General features: G+C 40.4%; 1 protein-coding gene across 2 annotated transcripts in view; it reads right to left on the bottom strand.

Annotated features, from left to right (window-relative positions):
• Window positions 1–8,787: 8,787 nt before the first annotated feature.
• LOC128690284 (uncharacterized) overlaps window positions 8,788–14,810 on the bottom strand; it is a 40,920-nt gene continuing 34,897 nt past the window's right edge. For both annotated transcript variants that reach the window (XM_053778892.2, XM_070090541.1), the window contains one exon: window positions 8,788–13,029. In XM_053778892.2, coding sequence (XP_053634867.2) covers window positions 10,108–12,603 — 2,496 coding nt within the window. In that variant the 5' untranslated portion in view covers window positions 12,604–13,029 and the 3' untranslated portion in view covers window positions 8,788–10,107. The remainder of the gene's footprint in view (window positions 13,030–14,810) is intronic.

A 14,810-nucleotide genomic window follows, 5' to 3' on the forward strand; every position in this document is an offset into this window, starting at 1 on the left:
TAATCAGCAATATAACACACAGCTTGTGTGTGTTATATTGTCATTACCTTTGTTAATATTAATGAAATGATAAATGAATTTACTTTTTTACTTTATGTTGTACTGATAATGACAATGATTGCTTTCAAATATATATACATGTATATATATATATATATATATATATATATATATATATATATATATATATATATATATATATATATATATATATATATATATATATTAAATATAGGGAGGTACCACCTCTAAAACTGTCCTGGGGACCCTCATCCTCAGAAAAAAGAATAAACTTGCTTCAGGGAAAACTCAAGGTTCTCCCTGAAGCTGTTTGAGAATTTTCTCCTACCACCCCCTATATTTAATATATTTATTTAAAGACAAAATACATTGACTAAACATTCACAAAAATACAAAAGAAAGTAAAACAACCTAGATAACAACTCAGAGCTGCATCTCGAATACTTCGTCCAGCTCCCCGGCGGTGGGCCGCGTGCCCAAAATGCTGCAGGCATTTCTTCTCTGGATCGCGACACTGAGTCTCTGAAAGAGGAGTCTGGTCGCTCTGTGGTCCTTGGTTTCTATGATGAGCTTTTCACCCAGCTCTTTGAGGAACTTTAGAGCACACTTGCCCCATGCTCCAAGGGTCTCCGACCCTATTGGGATAAAGTTACAGCAAGGGGGAAGGTCTTCATATTTGCGGATCTTCTGGGTCTCCCTGTGGCTGGCAGCTCCACCCCCTTCAGCTGTGGAGTATGGCAAGTAGGTGTCTGCCAATGTGGCGGTACAGGTGTAGTCCCAAGCAATCTGCTTTCTATCCTTCCAGGGTAGCATAGTGGCTCCATCAGGACGCTTTTGACTTCCGTCAGACCTCTGCACTTGGGGTTCCCGTTGAGATGGGCAACGGGCTGTGGCGAGGCTTCTCTTTATATCATTGTCCTCCTCATGTCTGGCATATTTTCCTTCTGTCGTGTGACACACGATACCATGAAGTCAGAATTGATCAGCTGTCGCCCTGCCGCAAATACACCTATGTTCAGTGAGGATGGGGGCGGCTAGGCGAAGAGCAACACCAATCCGAATGGCCTGTGGGTCGAGTCGAGTACTTGGGAGTTTGTTCCACTCATCCACAACTATTACCAAACCAGTGCTTTCCTATATCCTTCCTGAATCTGAATTTTTCCAACTTAAAACCATTGCTGCTAGTCCTGTCTAGGCTAGATATTTTCAGCACGCTATTTACATCCCCTTTATTTATTCCTGTCTTCCATTTATACACCTCAATCATATCCCCCCTAATTCTACGCCTTTCTAGAGAGTGCAGATTCAGGGCCCTCAGTCCATCCTCATAGGGAAGGTTTCTGATGCATGGGATCAACTTTGTCATCCTCCTTTGTACGTTTTCCAGAGCATTTATATCCATTCTGTAATACGGTGACCAAAACTGTGCAGCATAATCTAAATGAGGCCTAACCAAGGATATATAGAGTTAAAGAACAACCTGAGGACTCCTATTATTTATGCTTCTTGATATGAAGCCAAGGATTCTGTTAGCTTTATTGTGAACACTTATGCACTGTTGTCTTGGTTTCAGATTATTGCTAACCAGAACTCCTAAATCTTTTTCACAATCCGTAATATTAAGATCTACATTGTTTAATGTGGCATGGTTATTGTCCTCTCCAACATTTAGAACTTTGCATTTCTCTATATTAAACTGCATCTGCCACTACGATCACTGCATCAGTCTATTCAAATCTTCCTGGAGTGCTCTAATGTCCTCGTCAGAATGAATTCGACGGCCTATTTTGGTGTCATTAGCAAACTTGCTTATGTCGCTCTTTATGCCCTCATCTATGTCGTTATGTAGATTGTGAACAACAGGGGGCTCAACACTGACCCCTGTGGAACACCGCTCGTGGTGCTTCCCCACCCTGATTTCTCCCCATTTATGCAAACTCTCTGCTGCCTATTTGTCAACCATGTCTCTATCCAGAAAAAAATTTCTCCTCCTATTCCATGTGCCTTAATTTTCCTCAATAGTCTCTGATGTGGGACCCTGTCAAAAACCTTACTGAAGTCCATATACACAATACCATATTCATTACCATGATCTACCTCCTCAAATACCTTAGTGAAAAAAAGTTAATAAATTCGTAAGGCAGGAACGCCCCTTTGTAAAACCATGCCGAGATTCGTTGATTAATTTATGCTTTTCAAGATGGCTATGAACTGCCTCGGCAAATATTGATTCCATAAGTTTTCCCACTATGGAGGTTAGGCTTATTGGTCTATAGTTTGAAGCTAAGGACCTGTCACCTGCTTTGAAAATAGGTATCACATTTGCCATTTTCCACTTATCTGGCACCATGCCAGTTTGTAGCGATATGTTGAAAAGATTACCCAAACGTTTGCTAAGCTCCTCTTTACATTCCTTTAGAAGCCTTGCATACAGTTCATCAGGGCCTGGGGATTTGTTAGGTTTTAATTTATCTATTTGCCTAAGGACCATGTCACTTGTGACCCTAATCGTGCATAGTTTATCGTCCTCTTCTACATAATTTATTATTTTTGGAATATCGCTGGTATCCTCCTGTGTAAAAACAGAGGAAGTATGTGTTAAAAATTCTACACATTTCCTTTTCACTGTCTGTGAACTGACCCGAGTAACTTTTGAGTGGGCCTATCTTGTTCCTGATCTTACTTCTGTATACCTGAAAGATTCCTTTTAGGTTAGTCTTTCTCTTGCAACTTTAACCTCAATCTCTTTTTGCTTTTCTTATTCCCCTCTTTATTTCTAAATGAATATGTTGATTTCTTAATTGCCCCTCTCCTCTTTTGATTTGCCTATATATGCCTCTTTTGACCAATTAGATGTTTTAACATATTGTTCATCCATTTAGGATCATTTTTGTTTGATCTGATTTCCCTATTGGGAACATAAATTGTCTGAGCAGCTAGAACTATGCCCTGGAAAACGTCATATCGGCATTCATCACTACCTACCTGACCCATAGTCAGGCCATTCCAGTTCAACCCACCCAAGTAATTTTTCAGTCCTATGAAATCAGCCAAGCGGAAGTCAGGAACAGAGACTTGATTGCCATTATTAGGGGAATTCCGTGATATATTAAAAGTGAGTGATTTGTGATCACTTTCCCCAGGTTCATCATTAACCTTAAGATTATTAATTAGTGTTTCCCTGCTGGCAAGAACCAAGTCAAGCAGGTTATTTCCTCTAGTTGGTTCTGTCACAACGGACATCGAGCTTTTCGCAGTTTGGCCACCACCTAAGAACCAATATATATATATATATATATATATATATATATATATATATATATATATATATATATATATATATATATATAATATATATATAATATGTATATATAATATATACACACACACACACACATGGAAGGGTATGGGGAGAGGAGAAGCGAGAAGCAAAGCAAGATTTGCGATTCAGCTGACACTAAATCACTTTACTGTCTTGATAAAGTGCATGTAAAAGAAATGAAAGTAACGCGTGCTGTTACATGCTTGGGTGGTTGTAGCCCAGCACGGCCAGCCTGAAGGCAACATCTTAAACACTGACGTTGTCTAGACTACACGTGTACTTTTGAACCTTAACTTTCCAGTGGTAAAAAGTAGAGAAAAACTGAACCCTTAATATGCTTCGTGTCTGAGAAGTCATGATATACAGAGCTCCTGAATTACGCGTACCAAGTGTCTATAACGAGGGAAAACAAGTTTGCCAGTGAATGACGCTGGATGGTTTTAATCTGTCGTTGCAACAGATGACGGTAAAAAAAGATGGCAGGGATGGTGTGGAAAACTTCAGAAATACACTCCACATAGTTTAGCCTTTTTATAAATATAATAATACAGCAATTCAGGAGGGCCTGAAGATGAGATGTGTACGATTGTCTGGAGGTGTGAAGGTGTGTGGACAAGGTTAAAGTAGCACGAGGAAGCTTCTAGAATGATGCAGACAGTATAAAGATACATGCCACTGAAACGCGCTAAATGAGGTTAGCACGCCATCAGACTTTTGCAAGACTATGTAAGACTAATGTAAGAACGCGTTGTAGAACGACGTAGGTAACAGACATATGACGTTAGTGTCCAAAACAAGCCTTTATTTAGAGACTGTGTCGCCCTGAACAATTTGAAAAATTTCTGCCTAGAGCGAAATCTAGTCTATAAATAAAGGTTTGCTCTACACAGTGTCTTAACACACTTGTCAGCAAGTGTTGCCTCCCAGAAGACACAGATATAAAGACTTAAGAACAGACACAGAATGTAATAATTATTTTCAGAAGGAAGGTAATCAGGTTTGATCTGAGGGAGCGGAAGGTAGAGCCAATCCGCATCCGCCCTTAACTTTCATGGAACCTCACCTGAATGGTCATACAGTGACAGCCTCCAACTTACGCCTTATATATCTGGTACCAAGTCTACAACCCCCACTACCTGTACCACCATCTTTACAACCCCCGCCATCTGGTACCACCACCACCTCTACAACCCGCACCATTGGTACCGCCACCTCTACAACCCACACCATTGGTACCGCCACCTCTACAACCCACACCATTGGTACCGCCACCTCTACAACCCCCACCATTGGTACCGCCACCTCTACAACCCCCACCATTGGTACCACCTCTACAACCCCCACCATTGGTACCACCACCTCTACAACCCCCACCATTGGTACCACCTCTACAACCCCCACCATTGGTACCACCTCTACAACCCCCACCATTGGTACCACCACCTCTACAACCCCCACCATTGGTACCACCACCTCTACAACTCCCACCCTCTGGAACCACCACCTGATATCACTGCTACTATAATCCTCACAGCATGGTACCACTACATCTACACCCACCACCACATTGAACACCACTTGGTACCATCACAATATGGTATCACCCCCTATACCACCAGAACCTATTACCAAAATCTCAATCACCAGTACCACAACCGGATAGAGCACAATCACTACCACTAACTGCACCACCACTGCAGCTTCAGCAGTGGTGATGCAGCAGCAACTGTCTTATCCGGTCTGTCTTACCGCGCAGCCTTGTTAGAAATTGAAAAAAAAAATGTAAACAGAAAACTTTGGCCATGATATCCGCTCACCTGTGAAACCTGACATCCTGAGAGGAATGTGCTTGTGTGAGGAGTCGTATGTGTAGGAAATTGGGGAGATGTGTGCGTGTGGGATGGCTGTTAGTTAACGATTTTGTCAAGAACACTTGTCGATAAGACTTGACCTGCTCGGTGTGGAGCCTTGTGCGTATATGGAGAAACGTGCGCGTGTACGGAAGGCATGCAAGTGTGGGGGGGGGGGGTTAAATGCGCGTGTGGAGGTATGCGTGTATATAGGAGGAAGGGAAGAAAGGAAAGTTGGGTGGGTTGTAGGTATATAGGTAGGTTTGTTGGAGGAGGATGGGGAGGGGGGGGGTGATTCGTGTGTGGAGCGAGGCGTCCGAGTGGGGAGAGAGGCATTTGAATGTGGAGTGGAGCGAGTGGGGGAATAGTTGTGCCAATGTGGAGGGGTGCTAGTGTATGGTAGACGTGCATGTGGGGCATCGCGCATCCTGTTCTGTTCTGTCGGCAGAGAAAAATGCTACAAATGCTTGTGCAATGTAGTACATACAAGCGTATGATTTCCGAGTTAAGCAATGACGATGTTGTACTTGCTACCAGACGTTATCATCGTTTTCGTGGGTCAAGTTCCGAATTGTTGGAAATACGTTTCCAAGGTGAGCGAAAATTTTGTACATTTTGTGAAATCGAGGCTTGAGGAAAAGAACTTCAGAAAGAATTATGCTAATACGCTTAACAAGAACGAGGTGGTCGTATGTGTAGGTAATGAAGGCAGAGCTGCCTGCCCATCACCCATAGGATGTGGTCACCGCTGGCCACGGGAAGTTGATGTGCCAGCGATGTATATAAATCGCTGGCACATCAAATAAAATAAATAATTATATATATATTATATATATATATATATATATATATATATACATATATATATATATATATCTAGGCAAAAGACTCATCAGGGTAACTAGGGATCCCAGGGCAGCTAGTTTTCTGTTACAGCGACTCAGCGCTGCTGTTCAGTGGGGTAATGTCTGCTGTATTTTGGGCACGCGCCCCAGCTCTGAAGAGCTGGATGAATTTTTCACACTATAAACACGTTACAATATGTACTAGACATGTATCTCTCACTTATACACTGTACATGCCATTTTTATATCAGCAATGTATCTCTTAAACCTTTTGTACCATATGTAATAAAATATACCTATTGGTAAAAAAGAATGAAAAGATGGGGTGGTAGGGGAAGTGGAAATCCTCATTAGATTTTATCTATTACTTGATAAAATCCAACGCGGACTTCACTACATTGTCTGTCTTCAGTTGCGGTTCTTTTCTAAATGCTGTAGTATTTAATTTAATGCTTTCATCAGGTGTTTAGCGGAAGTACTTCTTTCCTCGGAGTCAACGGTTGGGATGGATTTATTTATTTATTTATTTATTTAAAAATTTGAGCACATACAGAGGTACAATAAATACAGGTAAGAGCAGTATGCCAAAGCCACTTATACTATGCATAGCATTACGGGCTGGCTTAAAATTAACTTAAGATTAACTAAGCAATGATGAAATCAGTGATAAAACATTAATGTAAACAGGTTACTATAAAGCACAAGTGAGTATTACAAAGACAGGTCATATGGTTGTATGCATTGTTGTACATTCAGTAGAATGGAGTATTCTGTTAGGTAGTGTATTTAAAAAATAATAAAGTTAGATTGGGTTTTAGGTTTAACATTTATGTGATATAATTGTGAGAAACATTTAAGATATACAATAATTGATATACCTATAATTGATTCGAGTCCTTTTCAAGCAAAGTGAGTGGTCAGTTTTCCTGATGACTACCTAATCAGCCAGGCTTTTGCTTCAACACCCGAGCCACCCCACTGTTCCTACTGTAAAGAGAAAATTGTCTGGTTATACAAGACGTCATCGTTTGTCCCGGTAACAAATATTTGGTGGTATGATGCTGAACAGGAGACCTCAAACGTTGACACTTCTGTTGTTGCAACCTTCTGTTACACCATTAGACTTTCTAACTTATTTCAGTATAAATTTGTAAACGTTGAGGATGGGCTGGATCACTACGCTTCTAGTTAGCGTAAACTACGTTTGTTGTGCATTTCATTTTATTTAGGGGAAGCTAAGCCCGTAGGGGTCGTGAAGTGCCGGGGAAATGAGACCTTGGTCCAAGATAAATCTAGTTTCTAGGATCAAGATCCCCTCACCAGCATCAAGGCTAATTAGGGGATTTTGTTGTGCTTTAGCTTGGTGGCTAAAGCTTTTGCTGCACACAGCGAGGGCCTCGGATCGATTCTCAGCCAGGGTAGAAACATTGGGCCTGTTTCTTTACACCTGTTGTCTATGTTCCCCACCAGTAAAATGGGTACCTAGGTCCCAGTCGACTGGTGTGGGTAGCATCCTGGGACACTGACCTAATTTGCCCGAAATGCTCAGTGTAACAAGGGGTTTTCTATATAGCATTATGCCATTGAGGTCAGCTAGGCCTGTATACCATGTACATGTACTTGTAGTAAATAATTATATTATTATAGGGTCATATATATTCACAAGCCATATAACGCTTGAGAAAGGGAGGTAAGTAGCTTTGATCCGAATAAGGGAAGCTAAAACTACTCACAACAAGAACCCATTACAGGCATGAAGACATCAAAATGATTCGTAGGAGAGAGCTAAACTCTTAATTAAGGTCCATGCAACGCTTTGAGGAAGGGAGGTAATCGGGTTTCATTCTTTCCATGTATAAATTCTGAGCACTCATTTCAGTGAAGCTGTTCGAGGCATCTAGCCGTTTATATGTTTTACCTATTACTATATTCACAAAATGCAAATAACCCACAAGGGTCATAGAGCAATAGCATTCTAAAACCAGAGTCGTGTGCTTTAAAACACACAATTAGTCGTGGCAGTTGTTTCAAAGCTGTCATAATCCACCCTACAATATTACATTCATGGGAGAAAATCTCGCTAAACCGTTGGGGGTCACATCAGGGAAAATGGGATGCAATCAGGTTCACTCCAAGAAATGGGGGGGGGGGGAAATCAAGTCAGATTACTTTTATCAATTATTATTATTATAATCAAAAAAGAAGCGCTAAGCCATCCTTTTATCAAGATCCCTTCACCGGCGTCAAGAAACTACCGCCATTGCGGGAAATCCTTCCTGTATTATTCTTGCCTTTCGCTACATTTAGTTACGTTCTCACAATTTGGCCAAGTATTTATATAGTTTTTTCCGTTCTCTGGCCACATCGAGTTTTGTATCATACTAGTTTTGATTTTTTTTCTTTAATTATCCTTGCAAATTATTAACTTAACAAAATATGCACTAAGCTTGTATAAATCATTAATTTGTTTAACTTCCCATTTGTAGCTACCTCAATCGATTCTATATACACAAAAACCGTTAAATACGTGCGTTACTGAAGTATTTAAACTTTACAACACTTAAAAAATTTGTACTACAATGTGATTATACAACTTCATTGAAAATATAAATTCATAATCGACTGCATCCTGGAATTCTTTAAATATTTTTTATACAGTAGTCAGCTGCAAAAAGTATTGCTCTATTTTTTTTTAATTTACAATTCCATGCTGTACTATACATCAAACTTGGGTAATAAAAGTTATAAATCTAATTTTCTTTTTATTGATATGTAGAATTTAAATGTATTTACATAATATTTACACAGGGATTGGAGATGTCTTGGAAACCATTATCACAAAAACTTAGCGAGGTCCCTTTAAAAACATTTGTATTTATCAACAATATAATACCAGGTCCATGAGCTCAGCATCTCTCATTAGTGATTGTAGCGTTAAAAGCTAGATAAACCAAAACATCAAAGAATATTATGTATTCATTTTATTATATTTCTTTTTAGAATGCCTTTGTTGTTAATGCTTTACACAAATTAATAACGTGCATTATAAAATAATTATGAATACATAACTGATACCAAATTCTACCATTTTCAAACATGTAAAAAAAATCAATTATGTGAAGACTATCCCTGACGAGTTCCTACTTGTGAGAGGTATATACAAAACATTATACAGCTAATAAAAATACTTTGGTAATGTTAACTTCAATCAGCGCGAGTTCAAGCATGCTTTACAAAGTTATTGATTTGTATAATTAAAATATTCACAAGAAATTTCACATTATACATACACAAAGAATAAACGTAACAATACCGTGGCTGGAAGAATTCAAAACCCACACTTAAGAGAAAACTTTTGACGACTTGGGTCCGTCTTGGACCATAGTGAAGTCACAACCAACTGACAGGATAGCGGTCTAGAGTGAACCAACCTCTTAAGTTTCCTCCTAAGTACAGAATATTTGTGATATGCACATATTTGCCACGCATCGATAGACTTTTTTAGCAAATTCAGATTTTATACACCTTCATTACATGTATTAACAATGGCCACACACGTTAACATTTAAAAATATTTAATATGAAGTATCAGGTTTAAGGTAAATTAATATTAAAGATCTTACATAATTATCTACGCATTCTTAAGTTTACAGAACACAACATTCCATCAAGAAGTGGAAGTAAAAGAGGTAAATTAATGTTAACACTTACACAACTAAGAGCACATTCGACTAGCATAAGAACACGAACGCATAAATGAGCGTGACCGTGTGTAACATAGGTGTCACTATCACATATTACCCAGAATATAGCCACATCAATGTAGTCTATTTCCATATTAAAACACTAATCAGTTCAACATGAGTATTAGTATTTCACACATCACTGAGGTTACTGAAGACAAATACTAGGTTGACAGATTTCTAGCAGTTTCAGAATTCAAGAAAAGTCCAACTGGTTGATAGTCATTATCAAGTGGTTGGTGGCATAATTATTAAACTTTATAAAACTTAGTAAAGCTTTATTGAAGTAGGTTCGACCACCATGGCTGGGATCCTGTAAAACCTTTCTAGAAGGCGTCGACGGAGGTGCGGGAGTTTGAAGTGAGGTGTGTGACTGAGGAATGGGAGGTGTGTGAAAGCTGAGAGTCTTGAGAGTCACGGGACTCTAGGCCTTGTCTGCTGGAGGAGGGGCTTCTGGCTACACAGTGGGCGCTGCGACTGGCAAGCATCACCTGCCTCCAGCACCCACTTACAGCCACGCGCCAAACCTTTCGCGTGCACGTAAACGCCAGGAAGATGAAGACTCCTTGCAAAGTGTTCAGCAGCACAAAAATATACCAGATGGGTTCCATTTGTAAATAGCCAGCTACGATGCCGCTGATCCATGTGACGCCCATCAACAGTGCCAAACGCATATACAGCTTGAATTGGTTCTGGTGTGGTGAACATGATGTCATTTTCGCCGTCGACTGTGTCGTACTGGCGATTATGCGAGCAGAAAAGATGAAGAAAACTAAATTTACCAACATTATTGTTGCCAATGGAGCTGCAAAAAATACCAGAAGTGCTTTACGTTGTCCAAACCAACACCAGCGTTCTCCAAGTGTTGGAAAGTAGTATGGAGGCATGATATCGGGTCTTACTAAATCTAGTGTTACCAAAATTGAAAGAGCAGCAGCCGGGAATAGCCACCCGTGGATGGAGTAAACAATAAATTTACTCCATTGTCCGCCTGCTGATACTCTAAGCTCTGAAGTTGCCAATTTTAACGTCCTCCAGATGTCGAATGCCATCACATTCATCCAGCAAAAGGAAGAGACGAAGAAGTAGTACATAGCAGCAGCTAGAATAAAGCACTCGCTTTTGCCTGGCTCCCCAAACACACTAAGTATGAAAGTTGTATAGGCAGCTAAAAGAGCTAGGCAAAGGGAAGCCAGATTTTTTCCTGACAGGTTTCTTAGGTCTGGAACTATCAAAAACGCAATCAGATGCAACAGGAGACAGACACAGGAGAGGCCTAGCCCTGCCAATGACACCCAGCCCATCAAACGAGAGAACTTGTCTGTTTCAGGCTGAATGATGCATATGAGAATCCCACCTTCCGTTTGTTCATAATCTTGCGGCTGGTAAGTTCGACGATACTTTTCAACAACAACAGTACCGTTGGCACTCATTGTAAACTCTTCAGCAGGAAGGAGGAATCTCTCGCAAGTCAGAGTCTGCGTCTTCTCTGTAGTGGCATTTGGCAAACTAGTAAATTCTTCACTGGGTATTGGAAAACGAGTCGTGACTGATGGAGTCACTGTATCTACCTCGACAGGGATGAAGGTAGTGCTGACTAACAGGTCTTCACTACTCTGCGTGGTCGAGTTAAGGAGCTCGATTGTTGTGATAGTTTTACTGCCAACAGGGGTGATGGTTGTGGATGTAGTGAAATTCTCTCTTTCTGGGTAGCTGATAACGTCTCTGTCAATACAACGGCCAAACCGGTATTCTTGGTTAGTCTTCCCACACACCACATTCCTGCACTTCTTGAAAAACGGATCCAACACTTCACCTCTCTTGCAAGCAGATATCGACCCTACAACATTACTTCCACTTCTGTCCATAAAATCAAATAGCAGAGAAAAGGCACTCGGATTGAACTCATCGCCGAAATAAAACCTGGTGAATGATCCATGAAAGCAAAGGGTGTACTTCTTGGGTACAAAGTTGCACTGGGCACAGTGAGGATTCCTGTACGCCTGTTCAAGATTATATACAACAGCAGTGTATAAATGACACAGATTTTCCACTTGTGTGTCCGTCCAATTAGCAGCACATGTAGCAGTCATCAACTTGCATGGTCTCACCAGATGGAGCACAGTCTCTGGTACGACAGGATTTATGAAGCAGGCGTGGAATACATCAACCCCGTAGTCATCTATGTAGAGGCCCCAGTTGTCGTTATTGAACACTAAATTCGAAGAGACATACTGCATGGTCAAGTTTCTAAAACGCGACTGGTAGCTGGAGAGAGTAGGACACTCGAGACGAGACTGCCACAGCTGCAGCGAGGTGGAGTCGTTGTTGCAAACGGCACAGTAATAGTTAGTGTAGGTGACAGAGGAATCTATGCTGGTAACTGGCAGGCCAGCCATGGGGTCACTCCTGTCAGCGTTTGTGTCTGGCGAGCCACTGGAACACAACATAGCTATTTCCAAGTCCTCCCAGCCTGACATGCAAGACCCTCGCATGTAAAGGTCTCCAAATTGTTTCAGATGCACACATTTATAATGATCAGGCTTAGTTTGCTCGTCCACTTTGTATGCATTGGCATCAAGACAACAGTCTCCATATTCAGCACAGAGATAATCACAAAAACAGTTTCTCTCCTTCCAGTCATTAGGATCGCCCATGCGAGGGCCCTTGTCAATATTGCACGTGTCTTTAGGTGGACATGTTGCATTAATTGCTATTAAATCAGAATACTGGAAACCTGATGACAATCCAGCCAGGGATATTACCGTTATCAGTATTAATTTGAATGCCATTTTAAGAGTTTTCGAAGTGTCAATATACATTGACTATACTTTTGATACCTCATTCACAAGGCGAGGATACACAAGGTCGGCTACTTTCACCTCCAAACAGCACGCTAGTCGCGTCTCTACTGAGTCCTCCGAGTTTTCACCGTCTCGTGCCTTCTTCCATCAGCTCCGCCCACTTCAGATTACGAGAGGTGTTTTAAGTTTCATCACCTTCTCTAATAAGTAGCGCAATGATATCTTATGACAGTAGAACACTACACTTGCCATTTCTACAATTCAAATAAATCTATATATTTATATAAAATAAAATTCTCCTTTAAAATATACCATTCATTAAGACCTCAGTGACGTCAGGTAAAATTAAGCCAATCGCAAGGGAAGAGAACGATGACGTCAGAACTGAACCAATCACGTCGCTGGGATCTCAGCAGTGGGGGTCTGGGTGCGGTTGACAGCTTCCTGTAAAGGAAAAGAAAGTGGCCTTTAATATTCGTTGTCAACATGTTTATATCTGGCTTTTTTAACGTGTAAAATGCATTTCGCATTTTACATGCTGGGCATTTAAACATGCCCAGGTGAGGATAGGAATCTTCCTATTAAACAAAACTGGGTCACCAGCAGTGCTATTACAACACTATATATATATAAGAGAGAGAGAGAGAGAGAGAGAGAGAGAGAGAGAGAATGAATGAATTTACCTGCGATCTTTTACAGTAAGTTTTTATAGCCCAGCCTACGGCCAGCTTCAAGGAGTAACCAAGAATTTTCCCGTAAGTCCTTTTCACGTGTGTAGAGCAGGTATGGGAGTGGGGGGGGGAGGAAGAATAAACGAATACCGAGTTTGGATATAGCGACCTCCCGATGTGACCCACCATTATAACTACTACAGTAGGCTACCAGGGTCAGTGTTTCCCAATCACGTCTTTTGAAATTTTACTGTTTTAAAGAGTTTCAATTATTCACCCAAATCAATTTTTTTTTTACAAGAAGTCCAATATAAAGTCTTGATTTAGAAGACTGGCATTTTAATTAAAAAGCCATGCGTTAGTGAGGTCACCGAAGCAAGGTCCCAATACTTTCGTCGTTCATTGCAGGTTGCAGGATATGGTGAAATAACTTTGGAAATAAGCCTGGTGCTCCTGGGTATGGGAAAACATCGTCTAGCTTCGGCTAGGAGCCCATACTTAACTGGAGTTGTGGGTAAAATACTGTGTACTCTGATACAAAGTTTGCAGGTTCGAGTCCTGTGGACGTAGAGATAATGTTTGTTTCATATATATTTAAAATTTGGTATTATATACTATGCAAATTAATATACATTATATACATATGAAATATAAACTAAGACATGTATTCAGGGTCGTATCTTCCAGGGTCCTTTGGCCTAAATGTGTGATAGGTAGTGTATAGGCTATGTGCAACCTTAATAACCCAATGTAGACGATAAGCTTTAAACCAAATTAACCAACCAAAAGTAACACCTAATTTTTTTACTATTAATAATATAACTAAGATCGTTGTTTGCCATGAATGCATAAGAAATAAGGTGAATATTTCTGCTGCACACACTGCGCGCCAAAACTCTAAACATTTTAAAAGCCTACTCAGACCTGCCTAACGTTATATTTTTAATTATTATTATAATCAAGGGGAAGCGCTAAACCCGTAGGATTATACAGCGCCTGGGAGGGATGTGGAAGGCATTCAGGCTTAATTCGGGGAACTGGAGCACAGATCCAATTCCCTAAATCAAGAGCCCCTCACCAACATCAAGGAACCTTCCCTGAGGGGTATGTTTTTAATGATCATTAAGAAAAGATTACTAAATTTTAATCTTTCAATAAAGCTATTTTAATATTTTAATGTATATTACCAGTCTCGGGTCAAGTTTTAATATCAAGACGACTTGCACTATTATTCTCATAAGTATCTAAGTTGAAATATTTCCGAATGCTCTCCCCTCAAGGAAGGTTCCTTGATGTTGGTGAGGGACTCTTGATTTAGGGAATTGAATCTGTGCTCCAGTTCCCCGAATTAAGCCTGACTGCCTTCCACATACCCCCCCTTCCCCAGGCGCTGTATAATCCTCCGGGTTTAGCGCTTTCCCCTTGATTATAATAATCCGAATGCTCTTAAAAAAAAAGTATTTCTAATTATAAATAGGATGCATTTTCCTTAATTATTTAAATAATTATTACAGTCTTTGGATGAAGTCGACGTTGCACACGAGGTGTTGTGGG

This window comes from Cherax quadricarinatus, chromosome 32, assembly GCF_038502225.1.
Source record: "Cherax quadricarinatus isolate ZL_2023a chromosome 32, ASM3850222v1, whole genome shotgun sequence".
In the NCBI taxonomy this organism is placed as follows: domain Eukaryota; kingdom Metazoa; phylum Arthropoda; class Malacostraca; order Decapoda; family Parastacidae; genus Cherax; species Cherax quadricarinatus.